The sequence below is a fragment of the Melitaea cinxia genome, chromosome 7, assembly GCF_905220565.1.
Source record: "Melitaea cinxia chromosome 7, ilMelCinx1.1, whole genome shotgun sequence".
In the NCBI taxonomy this organism is placed as follows: domain Eukaryota; kingdom Metazoa; phylum Arthropoda; class Insecta; order Lepidoptera; family Nymphalidae; genus Melitaea; species Melitaea cinxia.
The window spans coordinates 6,373,598-6,393,777 of NC_059400.1; the positions used below are offsets into that span (position 1 = coordinate 6,373,598).

General features: G+C 32.0%; 1 protein-coding gene across 2 annotated transcripts in view; it reads left to right on the plus strand.

Annotated features, from left to right (window-relative positions):
• Positions 1 to 302: 302 nt before the first annotated feature.
• The window catches only part of LOC123655278 (acetylcholine receptor subunit alpha-like), a 70,964-nt gene continuing 51,086 nt past the window's right edge, over positions 303 to 20,180 (plus strand). For both annotated transcript variants that reach the window (XM_045591091.1, XM_045591092.1), the window contains exon 1: positions 303 to 557. In XM_045591091.1, the coding sequence (XP_045447047.1) occupies positions 369 to 557 (189 nt within the window). In that variant the 5' untranslated portion in view covers positions 303 to 368. The remainder of the gene's footprint in view (positions 558 to 20,180) is intronic.

The following is a 20,180-nucleotide window of genomic DNA, read 5'->3' on the forward strand; positions in this document are numbered from 1 at the left end:
TCGGTTTTTTTTTCGTTTGCGAGCAAACACAATTATTACAAATTTACTTTACTGAAATAAACAAATTTAAAAAACAAATTCATTTTATGTAACTAGATGATAATAATTGAAATTCATAACGTGAGAGCAAGATGTTGATGCTTAGCAAGAATTACAAGGAACCTGATCAAAATAGCAAAGAGCTTAGAGCGGAGGACGCTACGACTCTGCGAGGGCGCGAGGGCGCTCGGGCTTGGTAGGTGGCGCGGGCGGGCGGAGAGGTCGCGGACCCGCGGGGCGTGAGGCGAGTCGCCGGCAGTCGGAACCGCGCCGCGCCCGGTACCGCGCCGCCTCCGGGCTTACGTAACGATGCTCGGCCTCGTAAGCTGATGGCCGCGCTCGTCTGGTGGCTGGCGGCTTGCTGCCTGGTGCGCGCCGTCGCCGCCGGCAACCCCGACGCCAAGCGTCTTTACGATGACCTCCTCTCCAACTACAACAAACTCGTGCGGCCCGTCGTCAACACCACCGACGTCCTTCGCGTCTGTATAAAGCTCAAACTTAGTCAGCTCATCGATGTCGTAAGTCTACGTGCGCATGTAAACATTCTTGTTTTTCATCGGTACTCGTGCAACCCCCCTGACCCAAATCGACAACCAAGGGTGCATTGCGAATGCATACTTGGTTGCACTTGCGCGCCGCATTTCGAATTTAAATAGACACAAATCACGACTACGACCCACTTTCTGTAAAACAAAGCGGCATTACTCAAATCTTATAAAAGCTTTGAAGTGGGATTCAGTAAGTGTTTTGTCTTCGCGTGTCTTCATATCTTCATTCTCACAAGGCGCCGCGCTGTCTCTCGTTATGTATTTGAATCCGTTTTCATAAATCTCCTGAATGGAGGGGAAAGTGCGGTTGTCTTTGAAACATATTGTATTCATATAACAATCAAATAAGGAGACATTATTTTAGATTACGTTATTGTTTCAAAATTGTGTTTCCGTTGTATATAATAAAGAAAATTATAAATGTTGTAGATAAAAACGTCTTTAAACGTTTTTTCGAACTACTCAATAAATACTGATATACATAATTTGATTGCCATACAACAAATACATACTAATTGATTAGAATAATGCAGTTAAAATTTACACATACATATTATAACAAAATTAAAAAAAAAAAAATCACGTTCTTATAATATCTCTCGCATTATAATCCGCAATATATGCTCCATAATAAACAGTTAGGTAGTCTTTAATTTGAATATATGTACGAGTATATGCGTGACTTTATATGAGATCAACTCGATCGACTCAATCAACTTCAACAATCGACTTCAATTATATCGACAAGTAACAAGTCGGTTCATAAACGACGAAGTTATCCCCGAACATACACACACACACATATATATATATATATATACGGTCGAATTGAGTAACCTACTCCTTACTAGCGACCCGCCCCGGCTTCGCACGGGTGCAATGCTGATACTAAATATACTACGAATGTCTTTATTTATAGTGTGAAGCTAGCTTATGACATGGTTATTAACATTATAACAACAACATTCAAATATGCGTCGTTAGATTACACGTTGTTACAGAATGCGAAAGAAGAAATAAAGGTTCACTGCTCGTTCCCCGTAGGTGATAGCTTGTTATTTGTAGCCTATATGTTGACCCGACTTCTTAATAATATTCGTGCCAAATTTAAAGTAAATCCATGCAGTATTTTTTGAGTTTATCCCGGACAGATACAGATAAACAGACAAAACTTCTAAAAACCATATTTTTGGCTTCGGTATCGATTGTAGATCACACCCCAAGTATTCTTTAACAAAAATATTCAATGTGCAGTTATGACTTTCCTTCCATTTTATTATATGTATAGATAATGGAAACTATAACTTTTCTATTATAACAGATTTTGTTGCAAAATACACTTACTTAGTAATGAATGTATGACTTTCTCAAAAAATATTGTTCTGGCACATTACTTATCGCTACCTAAATAGAAAAGGAGAACGTTCCGTTTCATCGAATATTCCAATTTTCAAAGACAGCAACAATTTATCGATATTGTTTTTAATTAGACATTTTTTGGCAAAGGTCATCATTAATATGGAGATATTTTTTTGAAATATCGCATAAATCCTTATACTTAAATAATCTACAGTGCTTAATCTAAATCCAATAAATGTCAGCTGGAGTCAGACGTTCTCGATATTAATAAGATTAGATAGCAAAATCGCTAGAGTTTAATGAAGATGAAATTGAAACTCATACATTATTTAGTTAACTATGACTCTATAACGAAAGTAAAATATACAATGAAACATTTAATTAAACATGTAAAGTTTCTGATTAAACTCATTTGTTATAATGATGATATTTATGCTTGCGTTGTTTAATTTACTAGTATCTAACAAATTTAACAAATTTTATTTGTAATTTATTAGTAATTATAGTTAAATTATATTATATCCATTAGTTTTTTTTTTTATTACTACGTGTACTACGTACGTAATCTTTATAAACAAAATTAATTGTGGTGTGGTTTTTTTTCTTGATAAAAATTATATATGTTATCAAACTGGCCTTGGAAAAAGCTATTGACTACGCCCAGTCAGACCCAGTTTAAATTAAATCTTTTCTGACTCTTCCGCTTATTTAAGGCACAGACGGATTATAAAAGCTTTCGTAAAGCCTACTCTCCCTATAAAGGTTTGATTTTAATCTGTTGTTACTTTTATTTTGAAAAACCTTGTATGTTAGAAAATATAAGTAGATAATTAAAAGTATTTATTAAGTTGATAATTTATATTTAGAAATCAATGAGTTCGATTAAGTTATATTATGTACTAGCGAACCCGGCAGACGTTGTCCTGCCCGGAAAACAGCTACCAAATTTGATAGCTTATATACCGATAGCAGCGCCACCTACCGGGTCAAATTGAGATAAAAACTAACATATCTTCTAAGTTAGACAAAATTACAGATGCTTACAAAATTTGATAAAAATTGATTCAGTAGTTTCGGAGTTACATACTGATAGCAGCGCCACCTACCAGGTCCTATTGAGATAACAACTACCCTATCTCCCAAGTTGAACCAAATTACAAATGCTTAAAAAATTTGATAAAAATTGGTTCAGTAGTTTCGAAGTTTCATACATTTAAAATGTTCATTGTTAACGCTCACCCCCGTAATCCTTATTGGGCATGAGTTATCCTAAAATCCGCTCATCGATCATTTCTACATCACATATAGGAGATTCGTACCAATTTTGAAGTCGATAGTTTAAAAACGGGAATTTTCCATTGTTAACGCCCCCGCAACAATATAATAGGTAATATGAAATAGCTAGTTAATACCATTTTTACTGTATGTAAATTAAATTAAAATGCGGTCTACGAATAAGATCAATTTAATCATTAATAACCTACGTAAAATGCGCCCTAATATATCATTTAACATGAACTTTATTGAATAGCAATAAAGTTCAAATTGACTCTACATTTTAGTTAGAAAACGTTTGTATGGGAAAAAGAAAAGGGCTGTTTGTAGGGTTTTCACGGCAATAATTCGAATTTTTCTCGCCGTGAAAACCATCCTCGAACTTCAACTTTTTATAATAATAATATTTTTATACAAAACAATATTTTAAGAAGTCTGCATTATAATGGTAAAATAAAAAAAAATATATTCTCTTGAAATTTAGTTCCAAAGCCCCGTCCCGAAATATTGTAGTTTTTATCTTCCAAATATTTTGTCAAAATTATAAAGTCTTCTACGATCAATATAAAACTCCATTCTTTTTTTTCTTTTAAGCCGATTAAGGTATCACATACAGAGCAAAAAATACGAATAGAAAATTAATGCAATCTTTTATTTTAAACCAAAATGGTGGTCGAAGTTTTAATGCTCTATTGTTTGGTTAAAAGATCTCACAAATCCTGTGAGTGGAGTATCCTTATTTTAATAAGGAGCTTAAAGTTAGAAGTACAAAAATATACACAGCACTAACCGAGGGCGGTTGCTGTAACGTACAACGAACAACCGCTCTGGTGTAGTGATGCGTGTGCGTTTAGGCGCCTACATACCGGTGGTTTACGGGTTCGATTCCCGCATGTGATCGATATATGTCTTTGTACAAATATATTTTCGGTTTCGATGTCTATCCTTGTGGGTCCCCCACCGTGCCTTAGAGAGCACGTTAATTTGCCGGGTCTGGTTGTTATCATATACACCTGATAGCAATCGTTACTCATAGCAGGAAATATGAATTTCTACCAACTCGATGTGGGGCAGGGTAGCGGATTAAGCTCCGACCCTTCTTCTACATGGAGAGAGAGGCTTATGCCCAGCAGTGGGATATTACGGGTTGAAATTTAATTAATTTTACTCATTAGATGGGTAATTTTGGATAATAACACAAAACGAAACAGCTTTGTAAAGAAAATGTTACTAAAACAAAAAAAAACACACACATTTAATAATTGTCTTTGCTCGCAAACGAAAAAAAACCCGACTTACAATTACCTCGACCAGTAATACAACGTAGATCGACGAAAAAATAGTCAAGTAACTACGCGTTATCAAAGATTACTCAAAAAGTAGTTATCAGATCAGCTGTCGATTAAATTAAAAATTATTAAAATCGGTACACCCAGTAAAAAGTTATTGCGGATTTTCAAAAATTTCCCTCGATTTCTCTGGGATCCCATCATCAGATCCTGGTTCCCTTATCATGGTACTAAACTAGGGATATCTCCTTTCTAACAAAAAAAGAATTATCAAAATCGGTACATCCAGTAGAAAGTTATGCGGTATAATACAACGTAGGTCGACGAAAAAAGCGTCAAGTAAAAACGCATTATTAGATATAACTCGAAAAGTAGTTGTTAGATCTCAAATAAATTTAAATGGGACCAATTGGCACACACCACCTTTCGATTAAAAAAAAATTGTCGAAATCGGTCTACACGGTCAAAAGTTCTGATGTAACATACATAAAAAAAATACAGCTTAATTGAGAACCTCCTCCTTTTTTGGAAGTCGGTTAAAAAGGTAATGAAAAAGTCTAGTAGTGAATTAAATTTATTTTCGTAACAAATAAAATATATGTAGATAAGATGAAAAAACTTTGAAAATAAGACCTATTAGTAAGTACAATTTATAGAAATAAAACGCACGATGTAAAACCTGAAAACAACAAACAGCTTATGCACACAGAAAGATTCCAAATACAAATAAAAAGAGTCACATCTACATAGTACAAACTATCATAGACTTATATGTTTAATGCTTTTTAATCAGTAAACTAAATTTTACTATAATTTTATTAATAAGTTTGAACTTAAACATTAGCTCTGCAAGTGAAATAGATGACGATGTTTTAATGTTGAGAAAGTGTCTCAAATAACTTGCTATTAACATTCTTAGTTCTGAGAAAAGTCGAATCTAGACCTGACGGTATGACTATAAATCGATGGCCATTATGCAAAACATGTGCCGAATACTTGACCTAATACTCGCTTCTCGTCGGTCGTTTGCGACGTATTTTCGTCTTCCGGGCATCATTCTTACTCAAAGATGAATTATCCAAGTTTTCTCTGGGTTTACATATTTCAACCTGATAATTTGAGCAAAATTTATAAGAGAATTGAGTTTTATTTTTTATGTGATGTAACTTTAATCTATAATATTGTAGGAATTCTTACATACGAAATTGAAATATATTAATAATCAAATTTTTTTAGTATCAGTGATGATGATACTGCAATAAATTATATCACTAAAGATTACCCGTGACACAAGCGGTAATTCACATCTACTTTCGTAGTAAAATTTACTTAATTCAGCCTATCGTCATTTACTGATAAACATACATATATGCCTCCTTTAGGCCCATCATTCGTATCCCAGGTACATATTAAAACCTCCGATATATTCAATTATATTCAATCGTAAGAAATAAAATTCCGAAACAAAATAGTTAACTTTTCAAAGTGCATACTTTTACAAAAAATATTAAAATATAACATCATGTTTACAAACGTCTTTTTAACATAAGATAAAAATCACTTTACAAAAATTACAAAGATTTTTAAAAATGGCAATATTTATAACTTTGAATAACACACTAAAAGCTTAGCCAGCTTTATGTATTACCAATTTATTACGTCTCCGCAAATTTTGAGCGCTAAGTCTTAACAGTAATGGATAAGGCATTAGAAAAGAAAGTGTAGGAGAGTAAAAACTCTTCCAGAAAATATTTTCCAAAACGGAAATATTTTGCTAGCCTCTAAAATTAAGGCTATTAATTACGGTTTCAGTTAAATCACGGCACTGATTCTACTATTACCTTCGAGAAATAAAGTTAAAATATTACTCGATGGATGTTTTGACAGTTTTGACACTTCACTAATTCACTCACTTATTTCTAACACTCGTTACATTCTGCTAATGCATCAGGTCTGTCTTTTTCGAGATTAATGTTAAGTTAGTAACTAGTATACGAGTATATAGATAAACATTTTGTTGTAATACCGTAGCAATGCCTCCTTTATATTATACGTCAATTTTGTGCAAATTCTAGTAAAATTACATTAAATCTTTAAGATCAAAGATCAATAAGCATGGAATAGCTTGTAGATGCGGTAAAATCTATAGTTGATTTATTAGATTTAATTGAACTTAACAGAGTCAGTAGCAGAGAGTATATAAGAGATATAAGAGGAATTTAGTTTTCCAATATATATATATCTTTTTTGTTTATGTATACAAGCTACTCGTATATAACTTTTGTAACGTTGCGGGATATTGAACGGATACCATGGCGATCATGCCTTTAAGATAAGAGCTTCGGAGAGTACATTACGCCGTTGAAGTCGTATCCGGTTGTTATGAAACACTTGACAATCGAGATCACAAAATATTGTTACTTTAAGGTATTTAATACTGATGACTAAGCAAATTTCTGATGTTTCAACATTTTAGTTGAAGTATTTTAATTATTCTTTTTTTTCTTTTTTACATCTTAATATTATAGAGATAAATTCATGCTTCATGTAATTTTTGTTTTTTATTTATTATTATATTTCATAAATTTTTATTAAGTTAATAATAATTTAACTTATCATTAAAGTCAACGAAAAACAATGTTCAGCTAAATAGTCTGATGTTTAACTTACTTTTAAATAGAAGTAGTACTTTAACATACGACTGTATATATCATTTTTCAGATTAGAACGGTAGATTTATATTAGACAGTTGTGTATTAGACGGTTTGCGAAAGATATATTGGAAGCTAATATTAACCACAAAAATCGACATTGTACTAATAGGTAAAAATGGTAAACTATTTATTACGGAATTACCTACAGATTTTTTTTTAATTTCCCCAATAAAAGTTTTCGGGTATCTATTAAGCTACAGCTTAGTACAAAGTTTTTCATTAAAATTTTGTATGGCGTTGATAAAAATATTAAATTTTCATATAAATTCATTTTTAATTAATTTTCATTTTAGGTAAACAACAGGTAACAGGAACGTATTTTGCAAACAATGGAGTATTATTTTCACAATTATGTCTTAATAGAAATTGGTTTACATACATCAAATTGTTGATACGACAAAATCTAAAGATTGAGAAATAAAACGAAGAGAAAATGACTAGATGTTCCGCTATACGTGAAATTGGATTTTACGATTAAATGTCGACACAAGAAATACTTAGAACTCCTTTATATAAAATAAAGAGGTATTGGAACATCACGTAGTTTACGATAACGTACTTACATACAGGTAGAATATTAAGGGAAAAAACTTGTAGAGATACTTCAGCCCTGTCACCGTATAAAAGGGCTCCTGACACAGTTTTCTAAAAGTGGAATAATATTTCAAATAATTTATCAGAAAAGAAACAATATTACAAATATATTACCGTACTCTTAATTTTTAAATTCGTTTTCAAGTATCAATTTATTAACCTTATATAAAAAATTCTCGTGTCACAATGTTAGTTACGACACTGCTCCGAAACGGCTGGACCGATTTTTATAAAATTCTGTGTGCATATCGGGTTGGTCTGAGAATCGGCCAACATCTTTTTGTCACCCCTAGGTTATAGGGGCGGGGGGGGGAATAAGAGAGTTAATAACATATATGGCAAAACAACGTTTGCGGGGTCAGCTAGTTTTATATATATACGAGTATATGGTATAGTATTTTTAATTTCGTTATTTTAGAATAAATAAATATTTTTTAACACAAAAGATAGAAAAATTATTTATGATTAATAACATAATAAAAAGCAAATTTAATTTTCATCGTGTATTCTACATTCCACATTTCTTTTTTTCCCTCAATTGTACCTATTTACTTCGAATTTCCACGCTGAACGGCGTATTTCCATCGCTTATTTAGCATCGTTTATCACACTATAATATTTCATTCATAATATCACATTTAAAATGCAGTCGAACTGGCTTCATAACATCGACAGATGAATTTTGAAACGCTTAATAATTGAGTCGACTTACACAAACGTAAGTAAAAAATAATGTTTTAAACATTAATTTTAATTGTTTTTTTTTTTTCGTTTTGCATATGTTATTACGTTTTTGTTTATATTATCCTGTAGTGCGTATTTTCGTTTACTCGTCTATTTAATTTCCAAGTTTCTGGTAAAGAAATATAATCATTGTTTTTAGGAGTTGATACTTTTTACATAATACAATAATCACTTTTTTATAAATTATAAAAGTACATATGATATCCGAATCCGAAAAAATAAGGTTATCGCAAAATATTTAACTTTTGTTTATTTATTTTTATTTAAGAATACAATTATAACTTACGAACTATTATCATCAGTATTTTATAATTTAACTAGCCGACCCCGCAAACTTTGTTTTGCTATATATTTTATTAACCTTCTCAATCCCCCCCTACCCCCGTATAACTTAGGGGAATGAAAAATAGATGTTGGCCGATTCTCAGACCTACCCGATATGCACACAAAATTTCATGATATTTTATTAACCTTCTTAACCCCCCCCCCCTATAACTTAGGGGTATGAAAAATAGATGTTGTTCGATTCTCAGACCTACCCGATATACACACGAAATTTCATGAGAATCGGTCAACTGGTTTCGGAAGAGTTTAACTACAAACACCGCGACACGAGAATTTTATATATTAGATATGCGTTAATAAATGTTATTTATTTTATAATAGGACCTTGGAGTAGCAGTGCTAAAAAATTTTTAAATGAGATAACACCTCGCCTTATTGCCTCCACTGGTGACAAGAGGGCTGGTGCATTTTTTGCCCAGAGAATCGGCATAGCGATTCAACGGGGAAATGCTGCCAGCATTCTTGGCACAATTCCACGCGGACATGATTTATACCAAAACTATCTGTAAATATTTAGTTCTTAAGTTGTGAATTGTAAATATGTATAATATTTTGTAAAAAAAAACTATCACATTTGAAATCACTTTTATAATACTTTCGAACGTTTAAATTGCTTTTAAAAGCAATACTTTAGAATTCACATTTATTCGAATATGTGCAAAAATAGTTCAACTTCAACATTTACTTTCTATTTAAATATTCATTTTTAGGAAGTTTACCTCTAAAATTCAATGCTACCCTAGCTTTAAATATTATTACAAAACTCTTTTGTATGATTTCATTTATTTAAACGGTCGCAGCGAAATAAACGTCTGTGCAATTTTGTACTAGGTATATTTTAATAGTCTTTTGAAGCGCAGTGAACTGCTTCTTATTCAATGCAAACTGTTGGAACCTATTTCACCGAATTATCACTATCAAGTGATGGAGACAATTTTTTTATATACTTAAAATTCAAAGTGTTCAACTTTTTCATTAGTGCTGTTTGATAGAATAATTACGATATAATTTCATTTTAATCTCTCTCAGAGAGTTAGTCAAAGAGTTTTATAAAAAATAGGTTCGTTATTAATGAATGTTCCGCAAGAAAATAAGACCAGCTGCGCTAAGTGGACTTGACCATTATCGTGCGTTATAAAAGTAAGTTTCTGTTCATCATGGTCATTTCTTTTCACCGCCCATAACAAAAATCATGATTAACTTAACTGTTTGTTAAACGAATTAAAAAAGGAGGAGGTTCTTAATTCTAGTGTAAGTTTTTTCATGTATGTATGTACCTCAGAACTTTTGACTGAGTGGACTGATTTCAATGATTCTTTTTTTAATCGAAAGGTGTTGCGTGTCATGTGGTGGTCCCATTTAATCCTAATTGAGATTTAACCAGTGCTTTTCGAGTTATATATAATAATTCGTATTTACTTGACTACTTTTTCACCAACCTACTTTTTATTAATGTATAACTTTTTACTGGGTATAATGACTTTTTAATCGAAAGCTAATGCTTTTCATGAAGTTTAAAATTTAACAATTGCTTTTTGGGTTATCGCTAATAATACGTATTTACTTGTCTACTTTTTCGTCGACCTACGTTGTATTATAACCTCATAACTTTTTATTGGGTGTACCGATTTTGATGTTTCTTGTTTTAATCGAGAGCTCATGTTTGTTTTTTAGTCATATTTAAATTTGATTGAGAATTGATAACAGTTTTTTAGTAATCTCAGGCAACGTGTATGTACTTGACTATGGTTTCGTCTACGTACGTTGTGTTAGTGGTGCAATTACATCATTGAAGTCGGTTTTCTTTGTTTACAAGCAAATATATGTCATGTTATTGATCATAAAAACTTGAGTTTTTTTTTATAGTAACTGTCACTGACACGTATAAATTACGAGTAGTAAATAACTTCTTACTTATTTCTAATTTTAATCCCGGAAAAAACCAAATTACGTAATAAGAAATAATAATGTATACATTGGTTTTACATTTCTTGCACTTCATCGAATATCTGTAATCAATTTTTAAAGCATAATTTTTAATAAATAATGGCGGTGCATTTGATAATGTAAAAAACGAGTGTGCTTTAGACCACACTACTGAAGTGAAACTTCTTTAGCAATAGGCCGCCACAATAGGCCAGCACAATGTCTCAGATATACGAAACGTATATGACGTATAAACGGTTATGAGAGAAAGAGAGAAAGAAAATATGTACACGCACCTCTCTCTCTCTCTCTCTTGCTCCGTTCGCCTCGCCCGATCACACTTCTCGTAACGCTCTCGTCACGCATTCACCAGCTTAATCCCCAAGCCAAGCGTGCGTTAAGAAGTTGTACTTCAAAAAAATTAATAAAATTTGAATGTAAGTTACAGCTGAACAGACAACTCGTACCTATATTCGTAAATTGCTCCAAAAAGAAGCTAAGAACATTGCCTGCCTGAATTACAAAACTAAGCCTTTGAGCTAAATTGCCGTAATAATCTTTGAGATTTACTAAAAGTTTAACCAGCACCCTGACAATGACTTTGATAACTTTTTTATTACTGTGATAAAAATACAAATTATTGATTGCCATTAAATCCACAAAGAACTTGAAGTTGTAGAATATAAACAAATTAGGTACTGGTTTGAATTGTACCTTCTATAGTGTGTATTTAATGTACAGACAAAGTTATGTAAATATCGATTTATCGATATGTAAATATAAAGATGTATGACAATTATTTCAATTAAGATTAGAAAACCAATGAGGCAAGGGAAAAGGGAGGAAATTCACGAGCTAATACGCCAACACAAACTACCCAGTTATTTCTTACAAGACGTTTATTTACGCGTTACAAATATTATTAGACTTTCTTGTTTTACCCAATTGAATTGTGACACTTATCAAATTAGTACTATTTTCGACTGCTTTTCATATAAGACTCCTCAAAAAATAGCTTAATAGTGAAATTAGAAACTATTAGGAATTTCAAAGAGAATAAAAATAGAGTAGACTTTTACACGCCAATGGCTTATTTAATCACCACAGCATCTAAATCCACAAGAATCATGTTTTGATTGATTATAGTCAAGACGTCTCCTTTAACTAGTTTTCGTTATAAGTGTGTTACAAAGCGCTCAACATCAATTCGACTTTCGTGTTCGTATTGACTACTGGAATTAGTCGCGATGTACGCAATATATCTGACAAACGTTCATTAGTGTTCGTTCCTTGGGAAAGTGGATAGGCGCTTTCATGGCAGGCGATATGTGGTGATACATTAGCTCCGTCTCATATCAAGGAAAGCCTTATGAACTTGAGGCGAGGCGGAAAAAGCTGATAAACTAAATCGCATAAATGTTTGTCACGTGTCTCCAAATCATTTGTCCACTTACAGTCAAAACACTTAAAGTTGGCCCTTTTTTATACAACTACTTGTGTAAATACTTGTGTCAGTACTTTAAAAATTACTCCCTGTCTCAGACTATAATAGTGACAGGAAGCTGGTGTATATGCCTAGATAATCGGTATGGGATTCCACGGGGAAACACTGTGTTTTCTATATATCATAAATTTAAGTTAGTAATAATTTAACTTATCATTAATGTCAACGAAAACCAACGTTCAGCTAAATAGTCTGATGTTTAACTAACTTTTAAATAGAAGTAGTACTTTATTTAACGTACGACTGTATATATCATTTTCAGATTAGAATTAGACGGTTTGCAAAAGCTATATTGGAAGCTAATATTAATCACAAAAATCGACATTGTAGATACTAATGGATAAAAATGGTAAACTATTTATTATGGAATTACCTACAGATTTTTTTTTAAATTCCCCCAATTAAGGTTTTCAGGTATCTATTAAGCTACAGCTTAGTACAAAGTTTTTAATTAAAATTTTGTATGGCGTTGATAAAAATATTAACGTTTTCATATGAATTACATATTTTCATTTTAGGTAAACAACAGGTAACAGGAACGTGTTTTGCAAACAATAAGAGTATTATTTTCACAATTATGTCTTAATAGAACTTCGATTTAATTAGTGAAACAAAAACTACATCAGTCAGAAAATAAGTCAAACTATTAATTTATAAATGAACTACGCTTTTTCATCCGTCTAAAATTACGGATGTATTTCAATTCAGTGAAGTTGAAGTGTTAACGGAGTGTGGGCGATTCAAAAGCACTGATAGCAACTATTGAGTCTTTAGAACTTCAATCGTAAACGTTTTACTTGAACAAAAGTCGTTAAGTTAATCTAAATAAGAAGAAATATTTGATACACTAATTAGAAATAAAAAAGTTTAACATGATTTATTTCTGTATGTTGTGAAAATTACTGTGATTTTACGTACAGCGGATGTAACGACGGGCTGCGCAGCAATCCGAAAGGCAGAGGCAAAATGGGTTCAGGTCCGTGGACACTCATCCCCGATCCATTCCTCGCCAGTCGATCGGCCGCGTCGTTACCTCGCGATCCACTGTGGCCCTTTATCCATTGAAGGGTAATGGTGTTTGTGCTCATACCTTCGTCAGAGCTCGATGGCACTCGTATATTAGCTCTATGGTTTATATATATAGGCGATCATTTTTAAGAATTTTTAAATCTTTTAAACTAATTTTATCCATTCGAATTTGTACTGATTGGAATGATAACAGATATAGTAAATAAACTTAAATATTTTATCATATATGTATCAAATATGGTGACAATATCTTAATTATATTTGACAAGCCCGTTGGCGCAGTTTGTGTGACCCTGCTTTCTGCTCCGCGGTTTGTGGGTTCAATTCCCGCCTGAGTCTGGGTGTAATATTTGTATTTATATATGTTTTATTTCCATGTATATTTATACAAAAAATATTTATCTATATCAGCCGGCTGTTACCTAAACCACAAGCATTAAGTTGCTTACCTTAGGAACAGATGACTATGTGTGAATATTATAAGATTTATTTAATATAAATTAATGTTCCATGGTCATGGTTACAACAAACGAAACAACCTTATAATATTATTCATAGGACGAAGATTATTGTATTGAAGCACAACTTACAACACTGTCATAATATATAGAGGACTTATAGGCACTGTAGAATTGAACCTTAGCCTCAAATGTGTATTTGTATTGGTTAATATTTGTCAAATGCATTTTTTGTAGTTGTTGTTACTTTCTCTTTCCTTTATTTCGAAATAAACAAATATTATTTTCTTTAATGGTTATGTCAAATGTCGCAATTACAAATAATCACGTTTATCAATATCGTTAAAATAATTTTATTTTAGAATTAAAAAAATACATGTCCCTATTAGTCGTTTTAGCCTTCAGCAAGTAAATAATCCAAGCAATTTGGACAATCGTTGACGTAATCGTATCAAATAAAGCACTCTGTTAGCCGCAATCTAATAAATGCCATTATCATAAATAGTTTAATATATACAACTAATACCCGTTTTCATTTATCTGTATCTATTTCACTGATTTGTTGTCATCCAGATGAAACCACAGGAGATAGAAACTTGAAATTGAGATACTTGTGTTTTGTGTCGCATAGATTTTTATAATGAGGTTTACATAGTTAAGGAATAAAAATCTCGAAAAAAAATTACTTGAAATTCCGTAAGGTCATTTTTAATAACAATTTTAAAGAATTTTTGATTTTCCAAAATTCGCTGTCTAATTAACTGTTTAAAACCGTACGAATATATAAAGATAGGGTAGAGTCTAGGAGGTGATTTAATTATTTTATTAACAAATGATCATTTGCCGATCAGTCAAAGTATCAAAACTAACATAAATTAAAAAGGCTGTAAAAGTTCCATTACAAGGTAATAAATGTTCCATAGCTTAATTGGCTAGAGCACCGACACAGTCAGTCGGAGATGCAGGTTCGCTCCCCGCTGGAACGGTCAATTTTTGATATGATATTAAAAAAAAATTATCTATCTATATCTATTATATTTATATTTCATAATCCACGGTGTGATAAGATGTCGTCGGTTTTACATTTAAAAAATCTAATTCTTATTTCCTTTTAAAAGTATATAATTTTAGCTAAATAAAAACGGATATCTTTATTTTCTACTTAATGTTGCGGAATAATCCCTTTTATCTCATTTTAAGTCCACTGTTTTGAGCTTCGGAGAGTACATTACGCCGTTGAAGTCGTATCCGGTTGTTATGAAACACTTGACAATCGAGATCACAAAATATTGTTACTTTAAGGTATTTAATACTGATGACTAAGCAAATTTCTGATGTTTCAACATTTTAGTTGAAGTATTTTAATTATTCTTTTTTTTCTTTTTTACATCTTAATATTATAGAGATAAATTCATGCTTCATGTAATTTTTGTTTTTTATTTATTATTATATTTCATAAATTTTTATTAAGTTAATAATAATTTAACTTATCATTAAAGTCAACGAAAAACAATGTTCAGCTAAATAGTCTGATGTTTAACTTACTTTTAAATAGAAGTAGTACTTTAACATACGACTGTATATATCATTTTTCAGATTAGAACGGTAGATTTATATTAGACAGTTGTGTATTAGACGGTTTGCGAAAGATATATTGGAAGCTAATATTAACCACAAAAATCGACATTGTACTAATAGGTAAAAATGGTAAACTATTTATTACGGAATTACCTACAGATTTTTTTTTAATTTCCCCAATAAAAGTTTTCGGGTATCTATTAAGCTACAGCTTAGTACAAAGTTTTTCATTAAAATTTTGTATGGCGTTGATAAAAATATTAAATTTTCATATAAATTCATTTTTAATTAATTTTCATTTTAGGTAAACAACAGGTAACAGGAACGTATTTTGCAAACAATGGAGTATTATTTTCACAATTATGTCTTAATAGAAATTGGTTTACATACATCAAATTGTTGATACGACAAAATCTAAAGATTGAGAAATAAAACGAAGAGAAAATGACTAGATGTTCCGCTATACGTGAAATTGGATTTTACGATTAAATGTCGACACAAGAAATACTTAGAACTCCTTTATATAAAATAAAGAGGTATTGGAACATCACGTAGTTTACGATAACGTACTTACATACAGGTAGAATATTAAGGGAAAAAACTTGTAGAGATACTTCAGCCCTGTCACCGTATAAAAGGGCTCCTGACACAGTTTTCTAAAAGTGGAATAATATTTCAAATAATTTATCAGAAAAGAAACAATATTACAAATATATTACCGTACTCTTAATTTTTAAATTCGTTTTCAAGTATCAATTTATTAACCTTATATAAAAAATTCTCGTGTCACAATGTTAGTTACGACACTGCTCCGAAACGGCTGGACCGATTTTTATAAAATTCTGTGTGCATATCGGGTTGGTCTGAGAATCGGCCAACATCTTTTTGTCACCCCTAGGTTATAGGGGCGGGGGGGGGAATAAGAGAGTTAATAACATATATGGCAAAACAACGTTTGCGGGGTCAGCTAGTTTTATATATATACGAGTATATGGTATAGTATTTTTAATTTCGTTATTTTAGAATAAATAAATATTTTTTAACACAAAAGATAGAAAAATTATTTATGATTAATAACATAATAAAAAGCAAATTTAATTTTCATCGTGTATTCTACATTCCACATTTCTTTTTTTCCCTCAATTGTACCTATTTACTTCGAATTTCCACGCTGAACGGCGTATTTCCATCGCTTATTTAGCATCGTTTATCACACTATAATATTTCATTCATAATATCACATTTAAAATGCAGTCGAACTGGCTTCATAACATCGACAGATGAATTTTGAAACGCTTAATAATTGAGTCGACTTACACAAACGTAAGTAAAAAATAATGTTTTAAACATTAATTTTAATTGTTTTTTTTTTTTTTTTTCGTTTTGCATATGTTATTACGTTTTTGTTTATATTATCCTGTAGTGCGTATTTTCGTTTACTCGTCTATTTAATTTCCAAGTTTCTGGTAAAGAAATATAATCATTGTTTTTAGGAGTTGATACTTTTTACATAATACAATAATCACTTTTTTATAAATTATAAAAGTACATATGATATCCGAATCCGAAAAAATAAGGTTATCGCAAAATATTTAACTTTTGTTTATTTATTTTTATTTAAGAATACAATTATAACTAATTACGTTTACTGCAGCCGATGGATCGAAAAAAAACCAAAATGACTTAAAAAATACTTTAATTAATTAAAATAAAATTACAATTAAGAGAGGTGAAACCTATTCGATGCGAGAATTAGGAATGACAAAATTTTGTATAAAAATTAATAATGAAATTAAATTTAAAATATGACGAAATCGCTGCGTCGGCGGCTCGTGGCTGGACGGACGTTGCGACATGGGCTGCATCGGTTTTCCGTTGTTTATTGAATATGGATATTAAATGCATGCTCGGCATTTTCATGGATGAGCTTAGGGTACTGTATGATAGATAGTACGGTTCCGTACTTAACACCTCCACCCGCAGAACAGCAACTATTTTGTCAGCTTCAGAGAAAATGTTGCTGGAAGTTCATCTCGTCTCTTGATGCCTTTATCCATATCTTCATATACTGGTGTCTTAGGCGTTTGCTGCTTCTCTTCATTTTCTGATTTTAAGGGCCAACATCTATATTTTCGGCTTACTAATACAACGATAACTACTGATACACATAAAATTAAGATATAAAATGGTATCGTTGTATGGTATAAAACAATTGATTGTGTCTTGTCAATCTGTATAGGGGTTTCTAGTAACAATTTATCTTGGATGCTGTGAAGATCATCTAGACTAATCATCTTGGAACCGGTATGGGTATAGGTAGTCGTTTGGTTAATTTGGTTGTATGGGATCCTTGATAGCTTCAGCGGCTGGCCTTTTATCTCATCATTTTCGTTGATAACGGTGAATTCTTTAGTTCGCAACAGGCAGTTCATGGGAATAGTGGCCAAATAGCTTCCTTGTAGTATATTGAATTCTTTTCTCTCACAGGCTAACTGTACTTTCTCCGGCTTAGGTAATGAAATAACATAGTGTTGATCATCCAGTTTATCTATTGCTACAGCAGACAACATAACCTTCGTGAAGTGGCAGGTTTCCTTAAGATTTTGGTTGATAATAAGCTCTTGAATGCAGTCTGGTTCTGTACGAATTTGATGACTTATTTTTTGGTCACAGAGATATAATATCCTGCTATACTTCGGGCATTCAGCCTCTATGTACACGAATGCTTTTTCGTTTGTTGCTATATAAGGAAAGGGAGGAATAAGGGCTAGTTGTTTTTCATTTGGAACGATGGATAGTTTGTACAAGTTATACCTGTCTATGTATATTATAGGAAATTTGTAAACTATAACTATTGTTCTATCATGATAGTATGAACCTGGTTTGATTAAGTCATAATATTCCCGTAATTCTAAATCAGGAATTTGCTCCTTACTGTATATAGTTATTAACTTATCTAACATCGTTTTTAATACTCCTATATCTATCATAGAATGATGAGTGCTGGAGGCACGAATAAAAGCCATTATATTTTCTAATCTAATTATTTCTAGCACTAAATCCTCTACATTATTACTTATAATTCCTAATAATTGGGCAAACTGAGCAGACTGGACTAAACTGTTGTCTCTACGAGTATTTACTTCTATAAGAAATTCTAATGTGTTATTAATTTTTTCTTGATTTATAGTTAACTGATCTAAAATACCTTTATGTTGTAACATCCATTCTTTACTAAGACTAATATGACTATTGAATTCGGAAATAATTTTATTCTGGTTGTTTTGCAATATTTGAATAGCCTCATTATACTTTTGAGCATCAAGATAGTCTAAATTACCAGTAACACTTTTTATTAATGATCCAAGACTATCTACAAGACCTCTTTTAACTCTAATGGGTTCTAAAGATTTAACTTGACTTAGTACCTTGTTTAGCTTGTCTGTAAGATAATTAATCTGGTACTCGTAAAGAATGTAAGTTTCATTGTTCAGTCTGGTCTTAAAAGTGTTAAGTTGTGTCTGTACAGAATTTATCTTATCTTCAATATCAGTCAATTTTACATACTGTATAAAGGAGTGGTAATGTGATATTAGTCTGGTCGGTCCTAATTTGTAGGGCAAAAGTCCAGGTCCATCGGCTAAGCTCTCAAGTCTTATGGTTTGAGGATGCGTCACGTGTATTGTCAGCAGTAGCAGAATCCTGCAACAATCGGTTATTTTTAGGGGCGCGTTTTAGACGTGACTTAGCTACGGGGCCTCGCTTTTTTGATGTGTATATATGAATTGGTAAATCAGCTAAGACTGTGTCTTGTGTGTAGCGAGGTGCAGTTTTCTGACGAGAAGCAAAGGGATTTTTAATAAAAACTTGTTGTCCTGGAACATATTCTACTTCTGGTTCGCGAGATTTATTTCTATTTTCAATTAAGGCTGTTCTATTGCTCAGTGAGGACTCATTAATTATGTCATAAACCTGTTTCATTAGTTGTTTATGATTCTGAGCGTATTGTTGCAAAAGATGTTCGGTAAAATCTATGTCAACGGGATCTCTAGGATCGAAATGTCCGTTCAATAAATCAAAAGGTCTACACTTTGTAAAACTGTGAATAGTACTGTTGTATGCTATAATAGCGTATGGCATTAATCTAACTACTGGTTCATCTTTGTGTTGTAACTTAAGAATTCTTATGTGTTCTAATAGGGTCGAATGAAATCGTTCAATGTTACCGTTATCATTAGGGCTATGAGGTAAAGTTTTATGATGGATTATCTTATGGAGACGAATAAACTCTGAAAAAAGCTGATTAGTAAATTCCGTACCGTTATCGGTTATTATAGTGAAAGGTATTCCGTGGTGAGTACTGAAAAGTAATAATGCTTGTAAGATGCTAACAGCGGTTCCATCTCGTAAATGATACGCTTGACCGTATTTAGTAAAGACATCAATGAAGGTGATATATTTTTCGTTTTGAACTGTAAAGAGGTCCATGTGGATAATTTCAAATGGCTTGGTAGCAGGGGGTACTATATTAAATTGAGGTTTAATGGAATTTCTGTCGTATTTACTTTGACCACAAATAGTACATTCATTAATGTATTTAGTGATCTGCTCTCTCATTTTCGGCCAATAATATTTCCTAGACAGAGCGAGGTAACATTCGTTAATACCACGGTGGTTCGTTTTACCGTTATGATAATTCTGAATGATGTCTTGTTGTTGAAGATAATCTTTAACATTTTCGAGCTCAGTTTTACTTAATACGAGGTTAAGAGAGGAGC